The sequence below is a fragment of the Glossina fuscipes genome, unplaced genomic scaffold (genome assembly GCF_014805625.2).
Source record: "Glossina fuscipes isolate IAEA_lab_2018 unplaced genomic scaffold, Yale_Gfus_2 1, whole genome shotgun sequence".
NCBI classification, from domain to species: domain Eukaryota; kingdom Metazoa; phylum Arthropoda; class Insecta; order Diptera; family Glossinidae; genus Glossina; species Glossina fuscipes.
The window spans coordinates 17,034,163-17,060,491 of NW_023998415.1; the positions used below are offsets into that span (position 1 = coordinate 17,034,163).

Sequence of the window (26,329 nt, forward strand, 5' to 3'; positions counted from 1 at the left end):
GTTTCATATTTTTCATATAGTTTTACGTTTTATTCTTAATATATTACATACATATATATATAGAGTGTACTTATTAATATACAACTGATACATAACTATTATATATGTATATAGCTTATAATCTATACGGACAATATTTTGTGAAATCATTTCATTTCCTTCTGAGGCTGTGTGTGTTTCTCGTACTGGTTTTCGCATAAATTCTTGAAAAAGCAAAGAAAAACTTGAAATTGAATTTTTTGGTTGAAAAAAGTAAATAATAATTTATTTATTTATTTATTTATTTATTTATTTTTTTTTTTTTTGAAAAATTTATTTTACTAAATTACTTGTTTTAATAAATTCGTGTAACTTAAGGTGTAATATATTCATTTAAAGGCTATTAAGAAAAAAAGAAATTAAAACTATTGGCAAAGTTCTACGGTAGTGTCTTTAATACACTTATATAGGTATAAGTAAGTATTTGTAAGGATATGTTTTTCTTTTTTTTTTTTTTTTTGTTAAATGTCTTGTGTTATTGTTGTTTTGATTTTATTATTATTTTTTTAATTTTTTTTTTTGTTTTTGTTTTTTTTTGACTCAATAGACAGTTCTATGCTTGTAAAGCCTATGTTATTCGGTACGAATTTGAACTTTTAAGTGCCTGCGTGTAATTGTAATAATGGTTTAATTAATTAATTTCGGTGAAAGTTTTGTAAAAATTCAAATATCTTGTTCTACTTTGTTGTTATGCTGCTTTTTGTTGCTTTTTTTGTACGCCTTAGTTTTATTTGCAAATTTTATTATATGAAAGTTTTAGGTTTAGACAAAAAATCTTTAAAAAAATGCAAATTTTTTTAAATTTCATTTATAAATCTCTGCCTTATTTTTTGTAATCATAATTAGGCAATGTCCTTGGACTTATTGGTTTTTCTATTTTCATTTTTCATTTTTCTTTTCTCTCTCGCGCAATTCGCAATTTTTTTCTTATAATAATAATTATTTTAATATTAAGTCTTAAGGATTGGAATTTTTAGGTATTATCTATATAGATAGATAGGTAGGTACGTAGATAGCCTAGATATTTTAGGCCCATTGCTGGGTTCCATAGGGACAACATACCGTGTATCGAGGTACCCGAGAATATAGACCAGACATACCTTTCATATATACATAACTGATTGGTGGTCGTAAGATGCTTTGTTGTTTTTTTTCAGGTTTTTTGTTATTACTGTTATTGTTACTGTTACTATTACTGTTACTGTTACTGTTACTGTTACTGTTACTGTTACTGTTACCGTTACCATTACTGTTACTGTTACTGTTCACCTTTATGGAGGTAGAGGACTTTTTGTTACTATTACTGCTATTGCTGGAAGCTGAATTAGTTTTTTTGCATTTAGATTCCCATACGCGCTTCAGCGGTGTACTGCTGCAGGAAAGACTGCGCGACGAAGCTGCCGCCGATGCCGAGGTGATATGCTGAAACATGCTACGCACCGACGAAGTTATCGATATGCGACTTAAATGCAAACCTTTTGCACTGCTGTTAGTTAATGGGCAGCAAGGTGAGACGCTAATTGTTGGTGACTCCTTTTGATTAACTTTAATTTTATTATTTTGTGCCTCGTCGTCGTTTTCATCGCTACTAGAATTACCGCTATCTGCTTCACTGAGGTCGTCTTCCGCATTTTGACAATTAAATGTGCTCGCGTGACGATACAAACTGGTATCTAAATAAATGTGTCGTTGACTATATCGATAACTTGTTGAATTATCTAAATCGTCAGTTTCAGGTGAAAAACGCGAACATGCCGAGCCCGAGGATATTCTAGAAGTCCTTTCCGCACTGCTTAAGTCTAAATTGCTTCCACCGCCGCCTTCACTGCCGATACCGCCATTTAGATGAGCTACGCAATCCAAATGCGAATTGCGCTCATAGCTGAGAGAAAACGAATCTGTCGAGGAACTTCTTAAATCCTCTTGGCTATTGTACACAATAGTTTGGCCATTGTGATGCATTGTATGGTGATGATGATGATGAGATGTATGATGCAAAAAATGGCGGCCCAAATGCTTGCTTAGGCAATGTAAAAATGAACGCGACCGATTGCCGGACAATCTAATGTCTGTACGACATTTTTTAATGTCTGTTGTAGAAGAGGCAGCCGAACAGCCTGAGCTGCTGCTATTCGAGTTGCTAGCTTTCATATCCGTATATGGTGACAATGCACTGATTTTATAATATTTAGTATCCAGTATAGAATTGAAAGATTTAATAACTTTTTGAAACAATTTACGAATAAATTTTGGTTTTGCCTTTCAAAAAATTACACTTTATTGAAATTTGCAAAAAAATGTCCTTTCGTTTGTTTGACTTTCAAATAATCAACACTTTTCTTGATCGGTTTTATTTAGAATTTTCTTCTGTTTTTTTTCTTTCTTGTTTTGTTTTTTTTTGTTTTTTACTTTAAGATAGATATTCTTCTTTTAAATACTGAACAGGTAGCAGTTTTAATAAGAACTAATTTTTCTTTTAGTTTGAGTCCTGTTTATATAGCATTTTCATATCACGGCCAGCAGTACGCACTGTGCATTTGTATGCTGTCATAACCTTCGTACATAAAGCTTAGCAACTTTCTTTCGAGTCACGCGCACACTCGTCACATTTCGTGTTAACATTTCCCTCTAAAGCTTTACTATCTAACACGTTGTTGCTGTTTTACCGAACACTCGTCAGTTTGCATCACGGTTAGTATATATTGTATGGCCTTAAACTAAACAACGTGATATCTGACATTTTATATATATATATATATATATATATATATGTGTACGTATTTTGTTTGTCGTATATCATCGTCACCCATTTTCATTCATTGAGTGGCCTTAGCGGACCAAGAAAAAGTATATAAAGTAAAAAAAAAAAAACAGCAGCACACACCCCTCTAACTTAACATTCGTTACGATGGTTGTTGTTTTAAGCTACTGTTCTTCCGGAAAACAATAGATAAAACACCTGTTGATGCACGCTTTTAATATCAAAGAATAATGTTTAACGCTTGCCTTCGTCTGCATGCACATCAGACAACACTTCCACCATCAGATTATTTCATTTAAATTGTTTTTTAGAAAAACTCAACGTGAGCTCTTTAATACACACTCTCATGCCCAATTACTTTACCGTTATAGCAATGTGTTTTTCCGCCTCTTCATTGTTTGGGAAGCAATTCGAGAGTGTGTGAATACGTAAGACGTTGAAATAAAAGTCATTTTTAATGATTGCCAGACGATTTCGCATTGGCTTATGTTCTCTTGTTTATGTTTATTAGTGTGATATTAAATTTATCAGTTGTTCGGCGCCGACAAAGAATCATTGATTAAAGATTTCAATAAAAGAAAGGCAAACTTCTTTGACAATTAATACGTAATTCCTATAAATCTTTTCATCTTTTCAAAATTGTTTAAGGATCAAAATATTCTACAGATTGTTGATTTCCAGTCGTCTTTGATTGCTTGGTTCGTCTTATCCTATCATCTTATAGCATTCAATTGCCTTACCTTATGTCATTCTACTTAAATATTAAGCGAAATGGTATGAGATATTGAATGGTCCGGCTTGCCTGACGATGATACTTTTATTTGTTTACATTTGACTCAGTTGTTCACATGTGAAAGATTGACTTCCAATATCAATACAAAACTTTGTCAATAATCGAAAGAATTACGTTGTTTCCATTCCGGCGGTCAATGGTGCAACACTTAGTTACAAATAGATTGAATGACTGCACTCTACTGCACTTTCAATCATCTGAGGGCGTTTTTCTTAAAAATCTTTTTCCCCTGAAATACTCAAAGTCATGTTAGTCTACCTTTCTTCTATCGATTATAAGATATATCATGAATACGTTAAAACCTAAAATATTTTATTTCTTCGGAACAGTTTTATTTAAAATTTATTTACCTCGCAAGATATATAAGTGAAAAATCTAAAAACCTGCTCTAATCAAAGCCTATGGTTTATTTATGAAAATAAAATTTTTTTTTTTTTTTTTTTTTCCCAAATACAATTATCATGCATTAGGAAGAACGCCTTAGTTGGCATTCCATATCGATTTAGTGAATCTATTTAATACTACGCAATGTAAATGTGGGTTGTTGCTTTTTTGAAAACTAGAAGGAAACCATACACTTCTCTTATGTCCAGTATTAACTTAGGCGTGACATTTGATGATAAGTTAGACTGAGAATGGTCTTTCAGTCCTTACAGTTCGTTATTTCTCTAATTTTTAGGTAAAACTTAGATTCAAACTAAAAATCGCATATATTCATACTTGTACTCTCTAGGTCACTGTTTACATTTTTAGCCGCGACAATAATACTAGGCGTTGTTAGGTATCATTTGCAATTTTCACTGAAAAGTTTTACGATTTTTACCTTAGCTTACTTTGCAGAAAATTCTGTGATTTTAATGCAAATTGTGTTGTTTTTCAGTGAATTGAAAAATTGTGCCTTAACGCAAAAATGTAATTAGGTTGCGAAAAACCGCCGGCGCTATAAGTAGTTTGGATTCATCAAATCTATAAAGTGTAATGTGAGAGCATAAAATGTCCATTCTCTGGGGCTGAGGTAGCTCAGCGGTAAAGGAATTTAATCCACAAGAAAATTTATACACGATTCGGTTAATTATCAACTGCATCACTTTATTTGATATTTTCCTTATTTCCAAAATAATAATCGCAAAACGTATTTAAATAAACGTGGCGTCCCGCTGCTCTCACGGTTCGCGATCTACTCCCCCGAGAGTCCAGACTCGACTCCCCACCTAAACACCACTAACTAAATTATTCTACCCTATCCTATTCTTAATCTATTCTTATTCTACTGTTAATCTATCCTATTCTATTCTCACCCTATTCTTATTTTATTCCTATTCTATCCCCATCCTCTTCTTAATCTATTCCTATTCTACTCCTTAATCTATTCTTATTCTACTTTTATTCTGCTCTTATCCTATTCTTAATCTATTCTTATTCTAGCACTCTCTCTCCCCCACTGGAGACGGAGAAACCGTGAGACAAAAACGAACACCGACTTTGGCTCCTCACAGTATAAACACTCACTTTCACTTCTTTGCTCTCCTTCTCTCGCTCCCTCCCTCTCACCCCCTCTCCCGCTCTCCACCTCATTAGGGTCACACCGCATGGAAGTTCATTAGCGTGAATAATGAAATTGATGCTATTATATCTATCTGGTGGTCCGTCTCTTGCTCTGTCCTCCCTCTATTCGAATTCTTCTTCATTGTTTTCAACTTGAAACTTCGAAATTTCGAAAATTGGTCTGAGAATTTTCGTTGTACATAATCGTACATAATATCGTGTCAAAATGGCAAGTTTACTAAGTAATTTAATTTTTTCTTCTTTTGAAAATCTAATCGCTTTCAAAATAATTCTAAAACTCATAGAAGGTATCTTGTTAGCAATTTGACCAAACATATCGAAGAACAGCATTTGCACAAACAACTTTGTACAAATTTTTTTTTATTTTATTAACTTAGCGCCTTATGCATATGGCATGTGGCATACTTGGGGCGATTTTACCAATGATGGGACCTAAATATCGTAATGAAATCGACGTCGTTTAAAACATGTCGAAGTACTGCACTGCGCTTTTTTATGACACATACTTAGTATATTTGAAATTTTCATCAATTTTATGCATACATTATGTGGTAAATATTTTTTTGTTTGTAATTTTTTATTTTTATTTTAGTTTTTCTCATCGTTTTATTATTCTTTCAATATCGGTCGATTATCAAATTGTGAAGATAGTTCAACTTTTAGCGAAGACGAAAATTTCATCTACGTACAGTCAGGGCTAACTTGATGCCAGTAATAAATCATTTTCCTTGATCTTGATTTTTTCGATTTTTGATTCTCGTATAAAATTCGATCCACCTGCTTTTCTATAGCTAATATAATAATAAAACTTAAAAATAGTTTATATTACTTTGCCATTTTACGCTATAGCATTAATGCAATGAAAAGACAATAATGAATATAAGAGATTTTAAATTCATATGTAGAATGTGATGTGAGTAGAAGAAAACAATGAAGCATCCATTATAATAACATATATATATAAAATAATATTTTAATTAAAACGAATGACATTTAATTAGTCAAAGAAAGCTGAAAAAATTATATCATAATATTTGTTTTTTTTTTTTTTAAATTATTTTAAAAAACTCTACAATACATGAATAACGATGAGAAATATATTGTAATGAATTCTCTGATGTACTACTATTAACAGATAGAATGGTAATGGTTATGCAAGCATATGTTTAGCATGGGGAGTATTGTTATTATGAAATCTAAAAATACAAAAACTATCGCGTAAGCCAGGAAATAAAAAAAAAAAAAAAATAAATAAATAAATAAATAAATAAAATAAACAAAAAACATGTTTATTGCCATTAAAACGCATTATATATATACGTTCAAGGAGGAACGAAGAAGAGTTTATTGCCTAGAATTATGAGTCGAAAAGCAAATTTAAAAAAAAAAAATAAAAAAACTAGTTACATAATATTAACTTAACACAGTTTTTGGTAAGAGTAAACAGGTTGCATTATAAACATGCATTTGGATCTCTATTCATCACAATTCCTTATAAACACTCTCGAATGTGTGTAAGTGGACAACTTTCAATAATTGAGAAGAAATAAAATGTCTTTGCACATTCGTGTGATTGTGCTAATGATTTATTACAAATACATTTATTGTTGTTATTGTTGTTATTGTTGTTATTATTGTTGTTATTGACAAGTCTTACAAAACGTTATATAAAAAATTCAATACGAATTGATATTAAAAAATAATAAATTTAATACATTTATTATTGTTAAAATGTTACCCAATATCTCTCGACTCGCTGACTGCTTGATGGGTTTGGTTCAAGCACAAGCTCTAATGACGGCCGGTCTCACCTTTTGTACTCCTTTACACAAGCCGATATATTATGAAAGATTGCCATACTGTTATGCAAATCGTTACTACAACTGCCAGTAGAAAGGTGTACCGTATTGTTATATGTTTGATTAGGCTGATGTTAGTCGGTTGTTCTGGTGTTGGCGGTAATGTGACTATGTTTATACTTCACTGACATTTAACCCGATTGCATTGTGAAATTTTGGTAAATTGTATTTATTTCTTTTTTCTTGTGTTTTTTTTTTAAATACCTTCATACATATGTATTAAAGCACTGTATCCAGTTTTTGCCGGCGCACAACTAAATAAACAAACAATCGACATATATGGGAGGGTTTTTACTATATAAAAAAAAAAAAAAAAAAAAAAAAAAAAAAAAAAAAAAAAAATTTAAATAAAATTTTAAAATTACCTCGATCACATAGTTTGAACATAGATGTTTATTATAAGGTTCACTTAATTTACTGATGATTTTATCTGGAAAATTTTGCAATTAAACAGAAGTGCAAGTCAATGGCTCAGTCCTTATAAAAAAGTGAAAAAATGTTAATGTGAAACAAACACTGGTTGCGCGATGCGTTATCTGGATAATAATTTTAGGAGAGGATATGAGAGGCCATGTGTTGATGTTCCATCGCAGAAGAATATTGACATTCTATTACTATTATTATTTACAGTTAGACTTTATTATTTATCTTATCTTACTTTACTGGGCGCATATGCGTTGCTTGGCGGACGAATTATTAGCTGAGTAGTAGTTGAGGCTACCTAAAAAACGACTTTCTCTGAGGTGCCGCTGCAAGAATCGAAGCAATGCATACACGGGCAGCGAGGGCAGGAAACTTGAGGTCATTGGTGCCTTCATTTTGTTGTCATGTTTTGTAATAAGTGTTCGACCATTGCTACGCCGGAAATCCAATTTATTATTTACTTGCCCCTTTGGATCCATTATGTCTTTAACGATCGATTCAATTTGCGCCAGTTATTGATGGCTGCATATTTTATTGGGTTAGACTACGAGTTGAACTGATGCTTTCATCACTATGACGTGTTTTTTGGCTTTCTATAGCGTTCCCCTATTTTTGATTATCCGTCGATGACATTTTTCTATAAATTAAAGACTAATAAATAAATGGCGTCCTTGTTCACTCAAAGTTCGAAGAGATTTCGTCTTTTAGGCATTAATGTGAAAGTGTTTACCGTTTTTTATAAAACTCAATGGTTCAGAGATAGTTCGAGGTGGAGTTAGTTATGTCACTCGGTATCACATACTACTGCTTAGGTGTTTACACTGAAAACGTTTCATATGCTTTCATATCTGCTAACGATATACGCATTCCATCAGGACAGCACCAGTTGTGCACTTATTGTGATTTGTGATATTTCGCAAAAACCAATCCGTGTTCCGTTCGAGCCTTAGTCATTCAAATGGCTCTCTGTTCTCGAGCAATTCGATTAATACAATCTTTAGTGCCTTCGGCATCCTCAAGGATCTCTAGGATGACTTTCTAGCCGATCTATGTTAGAATTGTTTGTGAATTGACGGCAAGTAACTCTCTCTCGCTCTCGCTCTCGCTCTCGCTCTCACTTCTTAACTTTAGTATTAGTTTAGTGTTTGAAATTTATTGTGCTTCTCGAGCAAATTCATGGACAGACTTAAAGAATAATTTTGAATTAATGTGTGTGTATTTTATTTAATAACCAAAAAAAAAAAAAATAAATAAATAAATATCCATTGATTATAACAATTTTATCGTTTAGCAAAAGAATTTGAGTAGAGTGACCTAAGTCACGTGTCTCTGGCAAATCTATTTGAAATATTGTTGCTGTTCTCGCGTATATATGTGTTAAAGACATTCAGCTTTAGCCTATAAGATTATATACGCCATCATATGCCATCGTATATATAAGACAGTAGTACAGTTTGCTTATTAAAAATTCAACTCCTTTTCCATAGACTTTAGTAAAACAAATGACAATCGAAGTAAAACACCACCATTTCGATCGATTATTGAGATAATTAATTAAAATGCGAATATAAAAAGAATCTTTGAATTTTCATTGTATTTATATCAGTATGAAAAAGCAAAAAAAAAAAACACAGAAAAAAGCAAAAGAAGAAAATCAAATAAATCAAAAATATTCTTAATCCTGACGTATTCATTGGGAATTTAATGAAACATTTTATTTCAACACATTTTATGCAATGTAGTTAACTAGAAATTCGCCCACGAGTCTTGTTCGAAAAAAAGAAGAAGCAGAAATGTAACAGGCTGCTACTAAAACGGCGTGCGAAACAAATTAAACGTAAATCAAAGATTAAATGATGCAAATAGTACATGTGACTTGCGAGGCGGTTATGATCACGTTTTCCCATCGTTAAGAATGTACGTACACAACTCAAAAGTCACATTTCAATTTAGTTGGGATAAAAGATTCATGATGGTAATGATTGATACCTTGACAACCAACGACGAACGTGTAAATGTGTTTTGTTGTGACGGTAATAAAAACACGATAGATGAAAATGTATTTTTTGGATTGCAAGCAAGGGACGGCAACGGAGGGGCTGCCTAAGAATGTCTAAGAATACAACAAATCGTAGCAAAGTAATTTACCAAAACTTTTTTTTTAACGACAAACACATTTCCATCCCATCAGGGCTTGTAGATTGTAGAGCGAAAATACGTTTGCACGACTGTCTGCATTTAGATATATTTGAACAAATAAACAAACATTTAAAGTAAATGCTTTTTTTGAAGCCTTTGATTTCTTGTTTCCAAAATTCAATTTCAACTTTTGTATATAAAAATCGGTTATTTTATATCAGTTGGTTATGTTTTCATAAATTATATGGGATTGGGAAACGAGTAAGAGATAGATGAGAGAATATCTGATAAGTGCTTACAGTTCTTCTTATATGTCGTTATCAGCTGTACTATGTGTGTTTGATTGTGTTGGAAATGTTGAATAAGAAAATCCGTCAACTTTTTAATTAAGTAGCCTTAGCACTTAATAATCAATCGTAGCTTAAAGTAAGTAAACAAACTATAGCCGGACAGGGCGCATCATTAAATACCCTACACTACTTCGCTTAAGACAGTTAAGACGTATAATGACTTTTCACAATAAGGACGTCTATGGAAAGTGGTCGGAAAAATGGTCCGATTAGCGATCGTCCTGGGGTCAAAACATGCCTGTGTACTAAATATCATCAGAATATCTCAAAAACTGCGACCTGTGGGTTGAACGCAGACAAAGCAGACAAACACGCAGACAAACTTGGATAATAATAAAAGGTGGGCCTATCTCACGCACTTCTCGGTGTTTCGTACATCTGTACACACTTAACATACCCTTGCAACATAAGTGATGTAGGGAATAAAGTGCGTTTGTTTCGTCATTTTGTTTTGGAATCGAAGAAGAAGCATTCGAATGAGAACATTTTAGTTATTAAAGCGACTCTGTCGCTAAAAAACATAAATAAAATTATATTTTAAAAAGATTTGCAAAAGAATTCAGCAACATGTGCATTGAATTTGAGAGGCTATGCGAGCCGGCAGATTAGCGTAGAGGGAGGGGGACTTTAAAAAGAAAAATAAAAAAATGCACTTAATCTAGCTGGTGAAAGCCCTAAAGCCTTTTCGAATATATTACTTTTTGTGTGCGAAAATGCTTGGCCATAAAAAATTCTACTTAAAATGAATTTATCGAAAATCTACTACGCATCTCACTTTACGCACTTATCTTGAAGGTGCCGTTGAAAAATTTAATGAATAGAATTGAAATTGCTTGAGTGATCTACAATGAAATCGTGTTTACAGAGAAGCCTTTTTCAACTACTCGTAATACGGTTACATTCAAAGTTTTGTCACGGAACTAATCATCTTTTTATATCGTCCTTGAAACAAAATTGATTTATTGAATAGTTTAGAGCGATGTTCGTTCTTGCGAAGAGAGTGTTCAGCAGTTAAACATCAAATAAGATTTTTCCGCACAATTTGTAAATTGTTGTTGCTCTTTTTTTGCCCTTGGCTGTTATATTACATTTTTTCGAATATTCAAGCTGTTTCTAAAGATTACGTACAAAGCAAGTATTCGCGACGAGTTTCAGTTTCTTAGCCGTTTTCTGATCACTGATTGCGAATTTTCACTGTTATATCGAACAGACGGGCGTACTCAGGTTAATAGTCTAATCACATTAAATTATATTGTAAGGTTTCATTGCGAGAAAATTTAATGTCAAATTTGCTCTCTTAGCCTTATTACGTAAGGTAATAATCATGATTTTTAATAGATGGATAGACAGAAACGAAATCTAAATGTCTCTCTTATGCGTTATATATGCTTTGTGTGATGAATGATGTGTTTTCCTATGTGGGCTTAAAACATTGACATTTAAGAAATTTGATAAATGCCCTGGAATAGATGTCGAAATCTGCAAATTTTTGACAGTAATTGTGAGAATTTTTCTTTATATAGATCCTCATAAGTGTCAGAGGGTTTTTAGGCTTAAGTGAGCTACTGTTTCAACATAATTTTGTGTACTCTTTCTATTATCTTTATTATTATAACGCATAATGAAATTAAAATATTTAATGCGAAATTCATAAAGAAGACTTAAAAGCTCTTTAATTATAAGCTTTTCTACTGTTGAAATTAATTAATTAGCATTTTAATGCCGCTAGAAAGCGTTATCGCCTATCAGTGGGATGTTAATCTTGAATACAAGTCTAATAATTTTTTCTTGAAATTTCTGATTAAATTCCACGCTAATGGCTTATATTTTGTAGCACTTCGGTTTAATAAATGATATTTGCGAAATTTCTTTCTTTGTCATTATTTTATACTAGTTTTTACTAAATATTCGTTAAATTAAAATTTTATAATAATTTAATAAATTAATAAACTGTTTGCTAAATAAAGCATAAAAACTTGTTTTTTTTTTTTTTTTTTTCATTACCACATTGAGTTATAAAATATTGGATATATATATATATATATGTATGTGCCGTATCTATTGATATTGAGTTTACACAGCTAATACTATTCAAATACTTTTATCTATAGCCGCTTAAATTGAGAGCAGGAAGATTTGTAGGAAGCTTTCCAATTGGCTTATTTTCCCGGAAGGTATTGCAGGATATTGTAAAAAATTGTTTCATAAATACGAGTCATTGCATAAACTCATGTATTATTTCCATTGTAATGTTTTGCTTACTTCTTATTTCATATATGTTAGTTGAATAATGCCTAAAGAAGTTTTATAGTGCAGGCGAAGTTTGATGTATTTATTTAAATGTTACAAAACGAATGACAAATGTTGTGTATCCTTCATAAAGAAATAAAAAAAAAAAAATTTGGAAAACCTAAAATAGTAAGCACAAAAAAAAAAATGCTTTAGAGCAAATAGTTCATATACATATCTATATGTTATATATATGTTATATATATGTTATGTGTATGTTATATATATATATATATATATATATATATATATATATATAACACCTAAAAGCAATACATTATAGTTATAAAACGCTCTTTTGACGCTCTGAAAAGCTTAAGAAATATTTCTCATCATTACATCAATAAGTGTGAGTTTCAATATTTTTTATCGTAGACGTATTTATACCCGCCTAATGAATCTTTATGCACATGTAGTAGAGAGTGGGTTGTGAGTGGGTCACGCCCATGTTAAGACGTGACGTAAATATGTATACGCCGTCAGTGTTCCAGCAATGGACGACAGATATGCAGTTCCACGGACGGAAAGTGGCAAAATCATCTGAAAACTTTTGTGTGCTAATGAAGACTATAAACACCGTCTGAGTTATCTTATGACTACAGGGACTATCTTCCGATTGTTATAAACTTAAAAATAAATATAAAATTGCATTAGGAAAACCGTGCAACAAATCGCGTATGCGATACAATAAGCCATATAAAATAGTATGCAAGAGGTCTTTAGGAATATAAATGTAAACAGTTTATTTTTAAGAATATCTAATATACTTTTAGGAGCCCTATTAAAAATTATAATAGCAATGAAAAATTCAATGTTTTTAAAAAATAATTTTATTCAGTTTTTGAAGACATTAAAACATTAAAACAATTTTAAGGGTTTCGTATCGACTAGAGGTTTAAGTATTAATTTTTCGAAAATTTGAAAATTACTTTTTTATTAGAAATGTAGAGGGATAAGCGGCTGTATAAGGATTAGTAGCCGCATAAGGATTAGCCAGATATTGTACCGTGTACGGTGTCGAAACAGCAACGGCAGTGTAATGAGAAGTTAAGTAGAAATATTCAAGTGACAGAATAGTGCTGATAATCAACGGAGCAACCGCTATTGACGATTTTGTATATGCAACTGGGGCAATTATTCCAGGTTTGGCGGTTACGCAAGCCGCAATAGCCAATAAAACAAATAAAATATATTCAAACATGTTTATGGATTATGTAATATGCGTTAAACGATAAAACATGTAACTGTGACGTTAAGTGAACGCATTGACCGTTTTATAAGAATAAATGGATCTACATAAAATTATTAGCGAAATAAGCCCGACCTTCGTTAAGGTCAAATTCGTAATGTAGGCAGAAAACGAAGTAACTATAGCTAACTTGTCTCAATGCCATTTTAAATTTGTCAATTTGTTTATTGGTTTCTTTTTGTTTATAATGTTTTGTAATTTGCTTATACAAGTCACGTTTGAATTGAATTAAATTGAATTGAAATCAAAGTTTCAACAGTAGTAACACAGTAACCTAAACTTTGAGTCATTTTAAAAATCTATATATGCATACTTGTTATACCCTACACCATATCTGATACAAGGGCATATTAAGTTTGTGCGGATGTATGCAACACGCAGAAGGACCTGCCACAATCATGTCTTTCATTCAAAATCACTTTGTGAATTTGATTTAACCATGTCCGTCCGTCCGTCCATCTATTCGTCTTGATTCGTTATGTTTAACGCACCTTCTGAGATATTTTGCTCATATTCGATACACGATATGGCGTTGTTCGGCCCAAGTACGATCACTATTTGGTTCTGATTACTTTTCCAAGCATTTTCCATACGACGCCTTAGTTTGAAAAGTTGTCGTATAAAATGACTGTAGGATGGCGTGGCGACCGATTGTAGTGTTTTTACTTTTTTTAAATATTTTATTTGTTTACTTATTTATTTATTTATTAATTTTTTTTTTTTTTTTTTTTTCATAACGCAAACGTGGTTTTCCTTATGATTATCGCGAAATGCTTTACACTTTCGTCTTTTCATCATGTAATTGCAATTTTGTTAATTTTTCTTTCTTCAACAACTTGTAACTTGTTCAGGGCTACCCCGTACACACTGCACGCATATGATTGGTTAAGCACTCACGCCTTTATCTTTGCGTCTGTGCGTTTATTTATTAAACATACATATTTTTGTGATTTTAATGCAAAGTATACAGAAGCAATTAAAGAAATGCAATTAAACTAAAAATAAAATAATAAGAAACAAATAACAAAAAAAAAAAAATTTGCAAATCATTCTTATCGAATTGTATTTTAAGACGATAGAGAAAAAGAAACGGCTTTCAAAGGCTGCGATGATTCCTAAATGCTATATAATTATATATATATATACATATACATATATATATATATATATATGTATATATGTATATATATATTTTGTTTATTAATTTTGTGATTTTCATTATCACGGCATTACAAATGCGAAGGTATACTAAATCTGCCTTTTCGTTTGCAATAGCCTGAACGGTGAAGGAACGGCGGTAACTCAAAAAAAAAAAAACAAAAAAAAAAAACAATTCATATTCGTAAGCAATGGAAAAATTCAAGTCAACTTAATTGAGTCTGCGACATCGATTGCGTTTGCGTTGTTATTATTTGAGTTAAGAGTCGCGATTATCACGTCAGCGATAACGGGATCCAATCTTAGACGAGTAGAGTTTCTTTTGACCGTAGTTACAGTGAGATACTCAGTCGGTAAATCGATGGGGGTAAGTTTCTATCTCTTTCTATTTCGCGTTCGCGTTCTTCATTTTTTTCTGACACACCTCGAATAAAAAATAAGAGAAAAGAGATTCGTTATCCTATATACTGGAAATTTTCGTGAGATAATTGCCTTCCATTACAATTAGCAAAGAAGTTTTCGAAATTTTTCCCACATTCAAGGAAAAAAAAACCCAACTGCTGTTCAAGCAATGAAACCGTTTAGCTCAAGAACACCGAATACAAATCATAAGAATCATGTGATTAGAGATTAATTTTCAGCGATATATGTAAAACTTGGTTGCGCTACGGGTTAACTAGACTAGAATTAATCAAATGGAGCCAAACTGACTTGAAGGAGCAATAAGTAGAAAAAACAGGAACCATCATCAAAACATTTTCAAGTTAATGAATTGGAAATATTAATAATACAAGATCTCGATTTTTTTTTTTAGAATTTCATTTGTATTAATCGATGAAATTTTCTGAAAGCAAATGCTTGAAAATAGAGAAAATGGGCAGAAGCGCATGTAAGATCAACTATACCAACTATTTCGAGTTTTGATCGGTGTCGACTCTGCAAAAATAATCCAGCCTTAACTTCATTATTATAAGTTTACCCAGAGAATAGACTCGAAGACCAAAGTCTTAAAACACTGGCATCTAACGCTTTCGGTTTGAGATGTGAATCCACGACCACTGAGTTGCGAATTGAGACTGTTGCCTACTCGGCCGCTCAGTCGGATAACACTGATGCTGAGACTGTGTACAATTCGAAATCACAATATTGAATTTTTGCCAAGATATATATGAAATCATTGGAAGCAAAATAAACGTCCGGGTGTTACATTTCCAAAGTTGACTGACTATAGAGTTATCGAATAATAGTAAAAAAAAAAAAAAAAAAAAAAAAAAAAACTAAGAAGACGAGGAAGAAGAAAGAAAGAAAAAAAATTCTCTTTTTGTTGTAAAAGCACTTGGACGTCGTAACTTGTTTGTCAATGCATTCGATTTGGAAAGGATCAATACAGGTACAGTATGGGTAAGAAGGATAAACAAAGAATAAGAAGAAGAAGAAGAAATGAATGAATATCATTTGTTTAAATTCGAAATGAATTCCTTGCGTTAAGCATGGCAAGGCATCATGAATTGTTTTGATTTTTCTCGAACATTCCATATATTCTTTATCAAATAATATTAAAGACGGAATTATTTCTCCATTTCGTTGGGTTTAAAAAGAAAATTTATCACATTTATATATTAAATGCATATAAACATCTACAGAGGAAGCCGCAAAGCCAAGAACAATATAAAATATAATAAGAAATGAAAGCAACAAAAAAAAAAAAAAAAAAAAAAAAAAATCCTTCTTTATTCAGAGTTTAATGCTCAATTAGTTTTGCTTTATGAATGGTCGAGTTCACACACAGTTAATATATAATAATAATGTTTAAGTCGTCGCTGTCATCGTTAATAAAAATTTCTATCATTTTTACATTATTGGGAAGCTGGTGTTGCTTATCGACGCGTGCCGAAGACATTTTGTTAAAATGTGACGAAACCGATTTGTTGGATAGTCTATTTTGCACGGTATCCGGTTTTCAGGTGTCGCATAGTCAAAACGTAAAGATACCGAATCAAACGAAAGCAAATTTAAAACGTTTCATGAAATTCTATAATTCCGTATTGTTATACATTCCGGCTAAATTATTCGATGTCTTCAGCAGCTTAACAAATTTCGATGCTTCATATACGGAAATTGAAGATATTCCACGCAATACATTTTCATCAGCGAATAGCTTAGTTACACTTAATCTGAGCAATAATAAATTGGAAAAGATAACAACATCGGTATTCGTTGGTGCACATAATTTGATGCGTTTGGATTTAAGTTATAATTGCTTGCATACCCTAACGAATTTAACATTTACCGGTTTAAATGAATTGAGTCGGGTAGTGTTGGCGAATAATCGTTTAAAAGTTTTACCCAAAGATTTATTTGCCGAAAATTCATATTTGGACGAAGTGAATTTGGCCAATAATTTATTAGAATTCATTGAACCGGAAGTTTTCAATCATTTGGATAATATACGTGAAGTAAATTTAACTAATAATTTATTGAGAATTTTAGATCCGAACACATTCGCCAATTCTTATGCCCTGGAAGTATTACATGTGTCCAATAATCAATTACTTGATTTTCATTTGGCTAATAAAAGTGTTAGCAAAACATTGAATTTATCGCATAATAAATTAACTACCCTTCTTATAAACGGTACACGTTCGATATATGCCGGTCATAATTTTATAAATCAAGTGAAAGTATTAAATGGTCGCGAATTGGTTGCATTATGGTTGCAAAATAATCAAATCAAGGATATAACAAATATTACGACCGCCCTCACTAACCTATACGAGCTGGATTTGGGTTTTAATCCGGTTGGTACTCCAAATATCTCTACTTATCAACGTTTAGAACATATGACGGAATTATATTTGCGTGCAACTGGTATACATTATTTAACATTTGGAATGTTCTCGAAACTTAAATCACTCTCTGTATTGGATTTATCCTATAATAATTTAACTGAATTAAATTTGGAAATTTTCGTACCAAGCAATGACAACATGAAATATTTTTATGTCGATGCGAATAATTTAACCGAGATACAGGGTAAATATACATTTGCTTCGGCTTTTCCATTTCTACAGCAATTAGGCATATCGCGTAATCGTTTCAATTGCTCGTATCTGCATTGGCTATTGATATCGCCACAGCTGTTGGAAACGACGCAACTTCATATTGAAACGGATGATAGCGATGAAGAAGTAACACATATACGCGATGTAACATGTGTGAGTCATGTAAAAGAGGAATTGAAACGGGTCGAACATGATCTATACCACTCTGATGAATTGAAAAAAATTTTACAAAAATCTTTGGAGACCATGAGCTTACATGCCCAGCAAATGCAATCGTATCTGCTGGTCTTAAAGATATCGCTTGTTGTATTAGTGTGCGTAATATGTATAGTTGGCTGGCATTACGGACGCATTTTGAGAGCTAAATATCAAGTAAGACGCGGCGGTGCAATCGTTTATCATTCGAATGCAACAATGAGTACACAAATGGAACAATAATAATAATAATAATAATAATAAGAAATACTCGCGCAATACAAAGGAAACATTCATAAATAAATAAAATTAAATAAAAACGTAATAATAAATAATATTTGTCACTGAATTCAATCGAATGGAATGAAATCTAAAGGTGATCTATGAATCATATATATAAAAAGATATTTTTTTGAAAATTAATTTCTTAAAAACTTGAAATCATTTTGAGACAAAAACACAAACACACACGCACACACACACACATATATATATATATATATATATATATATGTAAAACATTCTCAGCAATAGTTCATTAGATGAGTTAGAGAAAGGTCTTAGATAGCTGGATCGATATCTGTTACAAATCTACGTGGATTTGAACAAATTTCGGTCAAGATATTTTCGCTATTTGCTATTAAGACAGAGACATATATGTGCAAGATAACTGTATAACTTAACGATGGACTCTAGATTGACTAACGACCGAATGATCGAAAATCAAAGAGCAATCAATATATCTTTGAATTGATCGCTTGCATTATTTACTCAATGTATTTGTGCGTGTACTTTCTTCTTCTTTTTATCGTTAATCCGAGTTTGGAGTGGAGTAGAGTTCGCAGCCTATGCGTTGACATTCCCCCATCTGTTAAGTCATCATATATCAACTTTTCTATTACGCTTGTAAGATATGCTTATAGGCGACTATTTTGAATTGTTTTATAAAAATACATTTCGGTATATGTGCGAATGTCCGTCTGCGCACTTGAATAATCTGAAATCATCGTGACATGACTTAACCCTTTGAAAGAGATCATAAATTACGAATCTGCCTGCAGAAATTTATTATTATATAATATGTGCACGCCTACACAATTAATATAAAAAATTTATTTAATATTTATCGAGAAACTGAAATAAATAAAATTTTATTACTACAGACACTTAAAGTAGTTTTTAATCAAATTTTGCACAATTTAGTATGAAAATCAAGCAATAATGTGAAACAAACAATCAATGCAAAAATAATAACAACAAAAACAATAATAATAATAATAATAATAATAACTGTAACATGATCGGTTGCCATAATGACATAACATTTTCCACACTCTTTCATTTGCTTATGCTCATAGGCAACTGTTGCATATCAGGTTTATGTTACGTAAACATATAAAATAAAACCAAATTTTTCAAACAAGATAATGTTCTCAAGTGTTGTACACCATAAACAAATCACACACACACACACACACACACACACAACCACAATTTGCCCACAACAGTTGCATGTCATTATATTATAGTCCGAATATGCGGTGTCAAACGTGTTAATGTTTCCTCCCTCGCAATGGGTGAGAAATACTGAAAATGCCTACACACAATCTGTATTGTGTGTATCGGTTACAATATGAATTGCAGCAAACATTCATTCGCATAATTACGCAGCCAATCAATCTATTGTCTACGAATTTTTTCTAAAGCCCTTTTTCTGAAGCATACGAAGGCTTTCACAATACTATATACAATGCTATCTATATACACAATAAATAAATAAATCAATTTTTCTATATTATATGTGTGTGCTGTGGACAGTGTTTCGCCACCAATTCTATTAAGGAGACAACGTATTGACCTACACGCATTTACATATATCTATATAAACATAAATAAGTACAAATGAAAGTATGTACGAGAAGATCGAAAACTGTGATGCGTGCATGCTTATGATTATAGGAAGGAGCCTTCCGATAAATCACAAGCAAGATCTTTGTCGCAACTTTCATTCATCGATTCTTTCATTCCAATTACCTTTATAAAAATCAATTTCAAGACAATACAATAATGGACGGACAAGTTTAAACACTAATACTTACAACCATTCCAGCGAAAGAGAGAATAACTTTAGCATTTTCACATTCACAGCCAGCTTGGATACCATATATATTACGCTATATATAAATTTTAGATTTTCAAGTCGAAACTCTGTTGACTTACATTCGGAAAATGTTGTAAAGAAACTTTCAAGATCAGATTAAATCATCTTATTAAATATTTGGGCATCAATTTATAAAAAAAAAGGCGCAGATATTATCTTTTCTTGTTGGTTGGTTGGTTGGTTGGTTGGTTGGTTGGTTGGTTGGTACATTCGATAGAGTACAACATTTTGAGTTCAGTTATTTATCTATCCATAAATAAGCTTTTATTAGCTTACGCAGATGGAAAAATCTTTGAAAAAATAAAGAGTTGATCGGTTAAGAGTAAATATCATAAATATCGAAAGCGAATAACTAACCGATCCGTCTTAATCGGAATATAGGGCTTTCTTATTTATTTGTCTTTTCATAAAAGCAAAGCGAACAAGTAAAAACTTGAAAGTGTCCAGAAACGGTTTGTATTTGGGATAAACTCAACTCTTCCCAGTTAACTTCTTTTCTACACATTTCTTAGGCATTCGTGTGTAGAAGATTATGTCATAAAAAACGCCTGACTGAAAGTCAAGCTGAAAATACTTAGCGGGGTAGCTATCAAAAAAATGTATATCTTTTGATAGTTTATCACACGTCTGAGTAGAGATATACACAGTTTGAATGAATGACAAGCACATACGAAAGGTTTAAATGGATTTTGTCAATGTGTGTGTGATCATATTTTTATGCCCAATACCATTTGTGCGGACCTATGTAACATCAAAAATGGCTTAAGATAGACCCATCTTCTATTATACTCATCGATTCGATGTACGCCTGTCTGTTTCTCTGTCTGTCTGTCTGTCTGTCTAATGCCTGTCCATGTATTTTTGTGTTCAAGCTGCAGGTCACAATTTCTAAAATATTTTGATGAAATTTTATACACAGAGTTAGCTGAGCATACGGACGAATGCTGCTGAAAATGGTTCGGAACGGTCCACTTTTTCGACCAATCCCCCTGTTGCAATTATCCGCTTAGAATAGTAAATTGCCAAAGAAATCTACTTTACCGAATTTGGACCACGTAGATCTATTTTTTTGGAGACCATCGCATATAAGTATTCTCATGAGAAATATAAACCCTTCCATGCCAAAAAACCTTAATTGTTCATATTTTTTTGGGATGAAACTTTGCTCCTGATATTTACTAAATAAAAAAAAATTAAGTGGACCTAATCTGCACCACATGAAACGCAAACTCTTATGTGGAGAGATAATCGAATATTCCAATGTCAGGGGCTTTCATGACAATTATGGCTTTGCGTGCAAAATAATGTGTATTATTACCAAACATAGCTGTACTAGGCCAAGTGGTTTATGGCATATAATAGTCGGTGTTGCCCGACTATAATGTTCTTACTTGTTTTTTTTTAGAATCCAGTAGCGATAGCCCGTTTCAATGGTATTTTGGTCGGCGACTCGGAAACTAAATTTCGTGTCCGACTTAGCAGGCCCAAGCATTAGCAGTCGACGTGATACTCATCCGATATCCCTTGATTGTCATTATTATTTCTTCTTTTGATCATCAGACGGCACGTTGGCTTGTATTGTTCTCCACTATTGAATTTGATATAAGCATTTACTTTCAAGCTCCAGCACGGAGTCGCGAATGAAGCGAGCGCAACTTTTTGAGAAAAACTGTTGTCTTCAAACTCTTTCCACATGGATCGATACACACAGAGTAACTTTCGGTCTACCTTTGTCTGTTTGTCTGCCTGTCCGTCCGTCTTGTTTTTTTTTTTGTTCAAATTACTTGTCGCTACTGTTTGAGATATGATATTTTGTTGAAATTGCGTACATCAACATATTGGGGCTCAAGGAGAAACGCAATTGAAAATGGTTCGGATCGAACAAATTTTTCGACGCTCCCCCTGTAAAGGCTTATTTTAAAAAGTCGTTATATGATTAATTTCACTAAACGAAGTACTGTAGGGTATTTAAGGGTGGGTCAATTATTTAAATATTACTTCGAAAAGCCTATGAGTAAAACTTTGCTACTTTTTTTCCCCGCTAGGACGAGCAGGCAATCGTGCATTATCTACATTATAAATATTGCAAGCATTTTTTCAAGAACTCAGTTTTTCTTTTATTTGTACCGACCTATTCACACTTGAATAGAAGTTTGAAGAACGTGCCAGTAAGGTTTTTCGAGCAGATAATATCAGTGCAATGAAAAATGATAGAAATTTTTTTATTTTAATTTCCGACTCACTAAAGTGTGTTTTAATGCTTCCTTTCTTCTCTTTAGTCCTCTTCGGAGCTGGCACTAATGTGCTTTGAGTCAAATATGTCGGGACAGCGCAGTTGATTGAGTACGGTGCGTAATCGTTGAATTTAGTTCATCCACAAACTTCTACTTGCATCCTTGCACAACACTGTTAATTGTTCGTCTTTGAAGGCGCCTATGACAGTATGCGTAATGACAATAAGGGCGACCAGTAATACAAAATTTGTATATTTTGCAAAGGCTTCTCAAAGGCTACAGCCTGTAAAGATGATATAGCAATACTTGTTCGGTTGAACCTTAAAGAACTGCAATTAGTGTTGCAAGTTAACTTCAAAAGCATTAAAGGGAAGAATCCTTATGTTGAAAACGCTAACGTTTTTTCAAACATGTTTTCAATCTTATAGTTTTGAAGATAGTTTGAGATTTTAGAATAGGAATTGTTCGCTTTGGAAGCTGATCTATAAAACTGAACCAAGAGCGTCAAGCTTTGGATAAATTTTTAGTAAATAAAAATTCGAGTCCTTTAGATAGCATCAGAAGAAAGTAGCGCCCTATTCGAGGTAAGAACATATGGTGTGAACATATTTTATGCCTGTATATGTAGAAAAGATCAAAAGAATTTAATAAAAATTTTTTCTCTTATTTTGAATATATATATTTTTAGGACCATTTTAAATTTAGTTGAAAATTGTATCGCATTGTAGGCTTATTTTTAAAAGTGCGTGTGAATTGTTGCTGAAGGTCATCAAAAGAAAAAAAAAAAAAATGTCTTTTTCAACGTTTCGATTCAGTAAGCATTTGATAAATAAACTTTTACGCCTAAAAACGTTTCATGAAATTTAAAGACGATTGCGTAGGTAAACACCATCGAAATCCTCTACATATAATAAATTAAACCTTATACTTCAACGTGAGGGCCAATGAAAAGATGTGATTAGAATAAATAATTTTTTTTTTTTTTTATATATTTCGTATAATTATTGGTTAATAACATAAAATAGTTTTTTTTTTTTTTTTTTTTGGCACTCGCACTACGGCATGGTTAATCTATTCGTTGCGTATTTTTATATCATAAACAAATTTTTGATATGAAATAATTGTTGTGGATACACTTATACCATCACAATACGTATTAGGGTTTGTAGAACTTAATTTTTTTATTTTTTTAGTGTAATGTTTGTTTTTTAAGCGTTTGTTAAAAAAAGCGCATATATTTTAATATTTTGACGGACATCTTGATTGAACGCAATTCATTGAATTTATGACTATATAAGACAAGTGATTTTTACAATGAGGGCATAGTTTGCATTTGGCAAAAGTTAAGTAAAAGAGTCTCAAATCAAGTTTTTAAAAATTTTATAAAAGAAACAAAATCCAACAAAATGTTCAAATTGGTAAGAAAAGATCATTATGTACTGATACAAGAAAAAAAAGAAAAAAAAAGTTTTATTTTTTTATAACTTTTTTAAATTATTTTGATTATTAGGCATATTAATGCAATAATATTATATCCTTTGCTTTGATTACAGTCTGTTTGCATTGCTTTAATTGCTTTGGTATGCTCCGCTTCTGGTAAACCTGCCGTTTTGGCTCCTGTTGTGGCCGCTGCTGCTCCCGCCGGTGTTGTAACAGCAACTAGTTCACAATATGTTGCCCGTAACTATAATGGGATAGCTACAGCTCCGGTAATAGCTCCAGTCGCTGCAGCTGCCTATACAGCGCCTGTAGCTGCTGCCTATACTGCTCCCGTTGCAGCCGCTTACACCACATCCGTAGCGGCGCCTGTAGCTGCAGCCTATACTGCTCCCGTGGCAGCCGCATACACGGCCCCCATCGCTGCCGCATATACAGCTCCTATAGCTGCCTCCTATTATCCTCATACCGCTGCCTATACTACGGTTTTCTAAACCTCTTTATCAACGATTTTGAAAACTATGTAAAATGGATCTTTGTTAAACGGACTTTGTGATTTTAATTTAAGTTCAAAAATGTTAATAAAATAGTGAAATAAAAATAATTTGCATCGTGTACCAATATGGTTTATGTCATCTAACATCATAATAAATAATGTTATTATGCAGCCCAGAATTCTTATGCACTTGTAAGGTTACACAACAAAAGGTTCATCTATTTTTAAATGCATTTTTTACGCAAAAAAAAAAAAAAATGAACAAATAAGCATTTTATAACCTTTATTAATAGGACCATTATCTGTTAGTCATATTGTCGCCATTCATACATAATTGCATTGCCAGTCGATCAGGAAGACAACAATTGCTATTCATCTTGTCTTTAATACAAATTGCTTTGACTAATGTCACAGGCATGATGAGTATAGTATAATTCTGAGAAGAATATTACCTGTTAACAGTTAAGTGAATCGATGATGTGTATAAAGACATTGCTGTAATGTGATCACACCCACAAGGAAATAATTAAATCTATTTATATGTCTTTATATTATCATTATAAATAACATCTCAAGGTTACGAATAGATAAATTAATTTATCATCAAAGTTTACATAAATTTTAAATATTTTGCTTTGATTATTACTTAACAGGAAAAAAAAAAAAAAAAAAAGATGAAAATGCGGTACAATATATATTATTAGCATAAGATGATAAGTAAGCGTAATATTTTATATAGTGTAGTATGGTAGCGTTTTTTTCTTTTTCGTGCAAACACTCCACAGCGCTCAGATGCAATCGTGGCAGTTAGAAGTCGTTACGGTTTACGCATTCCTAAGAACTATAGAAAGGAATCTTTACGCCACCTTCCCTCAACTCATGGCCCGATTTGATGTGAAAAAAAGAAAAGAAAACAAGCAACATAAGTGCAATTTTATGGCCTTATTGTTATTATCCTTCTATGATAGTTTACGAAAAATTATTTCTCTTTTCAGCAGGACTAGAAAGCTTGCTAAGCGACAAATAACAGCGACTTCCCTTTACAATAATTGGGAATAGAAAGTGAAAATTTAATACTCCTTCTTAATGGCATTTGTTTCGCTTACATTATTCAATTATCAAATTTTATCTCAACTAACCTAAGCAGATTTGCAGATGAGGAAAAAGGGCAAAACAGTTAAACAGATGTCACCCAATCGATAAATATTTGAAAAATTAATTATGTATTTCAATAAAATGTTTTAGTTAACTCTTTGGACTTTGTATTTATGTTAGACGTTTAACGAATCCTTAGAGAAGCGAATTTTTATTTCATACGTAATGATATCGTTTTAGTTCAGTTACGTACATAATAATATGGTTTTGGTTTAGTTTAGTTTAATTTACAATCAAACTTTAAGCTTAAGGACATTCTCATTGCGTAATGAGTTAGAAATACTGTAAGTATATCCTAAATGAAAAATATGTTCGTCTCAGTCTTTCACGATTGATTTTAATTTCATGCAAATGAATTTTGATTATACTAATAGTGCTATGGACTCGGCGATAGGTATATAAACTTGATAAGAATTTAGTGTTACATCTACACAGCACACATATATAAATGATATCGTAAACGAAAGATATCATTGCCTAATTTATCCTAAAAACATTCTAGTCGAGAGACTAGAGAAGTCATTGAAAGCGACATCGCATTGAGGTTAATTAATTGAGGCTATTCTCAATAGCTTGTAGGACAGCATTTTTAATTGATTTTTCAATATGTCACAAGCATTCGCATTCGGGCTTCCTTCACTGAACGATAGTTAATAGTTAGTTTGTATTCGATGATTAATTATTTTTACGAAAAATGACTAAATGCCTTCAAAATGATTTTGTTTTGAGAAGAACTTTTACAACTACAAAAAAAAAAAAAAAAAACACACTTTGATTAATGATATAATAAAATTTGTTATGTTCATGCTTTCCGATTGAGAAATTCGGGTTGACAAATGGCTATCTAACTGGATTGAAAGAATGATGAAAGCAATTACTAATCCTTTTCAGCGACTACCATCTCGAATTGAATACATAATCAGGAGTAAAGGTGTCCGCGTTATAAAATAAAATTGCGAATAT

The 26,329-nt window shown here is 32.1% G+C and overlaps 3 protein-coding genes across 3 annotated transcripts; 2 read left to right on the forward strand and 1 right to left on the reverse strand.

The window, feature by feature from the left end:
• Window positions 1-819: 819 nt before the first annotated feature.
• Window positions 820-2,358, reverse strand: LOC119632078 (probable serine/threonine-protein kinase DDB_G0278509). The gene has a single exon (XM_038024781.1). The coding sequence runs from the start codon at window positions 2,188-2,190 to the stop codon at window positions 1,066-1,068; it is 1,125 nt and encodes a 374-aa protein (XP_037880709.1). The 5' UTR covers window positions 2,191-2,358; the 3' UTR covers window positions 820-1,065.
• Window positions 2,359-16,431: 14,073 nt separating this feature from the next.
• Window positions 16,432-23,914, forward strand: LOC119632464 (leucine-rich repeat-containing protein 15). The gene is made up of 2 exons (XM_038025383.1): window positions 16,432-18,259; window positions 23,832-23,914. The coding sequence occupies exon 1, from the start codon at window positions 16,432-16,434 to the stop codon at window positions 18,124-18,126; it is 1,695 nt and encodes a 564-aa protein (XP_037881311.1). The 3' UTR covers window positions 18,127-18,259; window positions 23,832-23,914.
• LOC119632465 (vitelline membrane protein Vm26Ab) lies at window positions 23,685-24,420 on the forward strand. Its single transcript, XM_038025384.1, has 2 exons — window positions 23,685-23,696; window positions 23,832-24,420. The coding sequence occupies exons 1-2, from the start codon at window positions 23,685-23,687 to the stop codon at window positions 24,207-24,209; spliced, it is 390 nt and encodes a 129-aa protein (XP_037881312.1). The 3' UTR covers window positions 24,210-24,420.
• The last annotated feature ends 1,909 nt before the right edge of the window (window positions 24,421-26,329 follow it).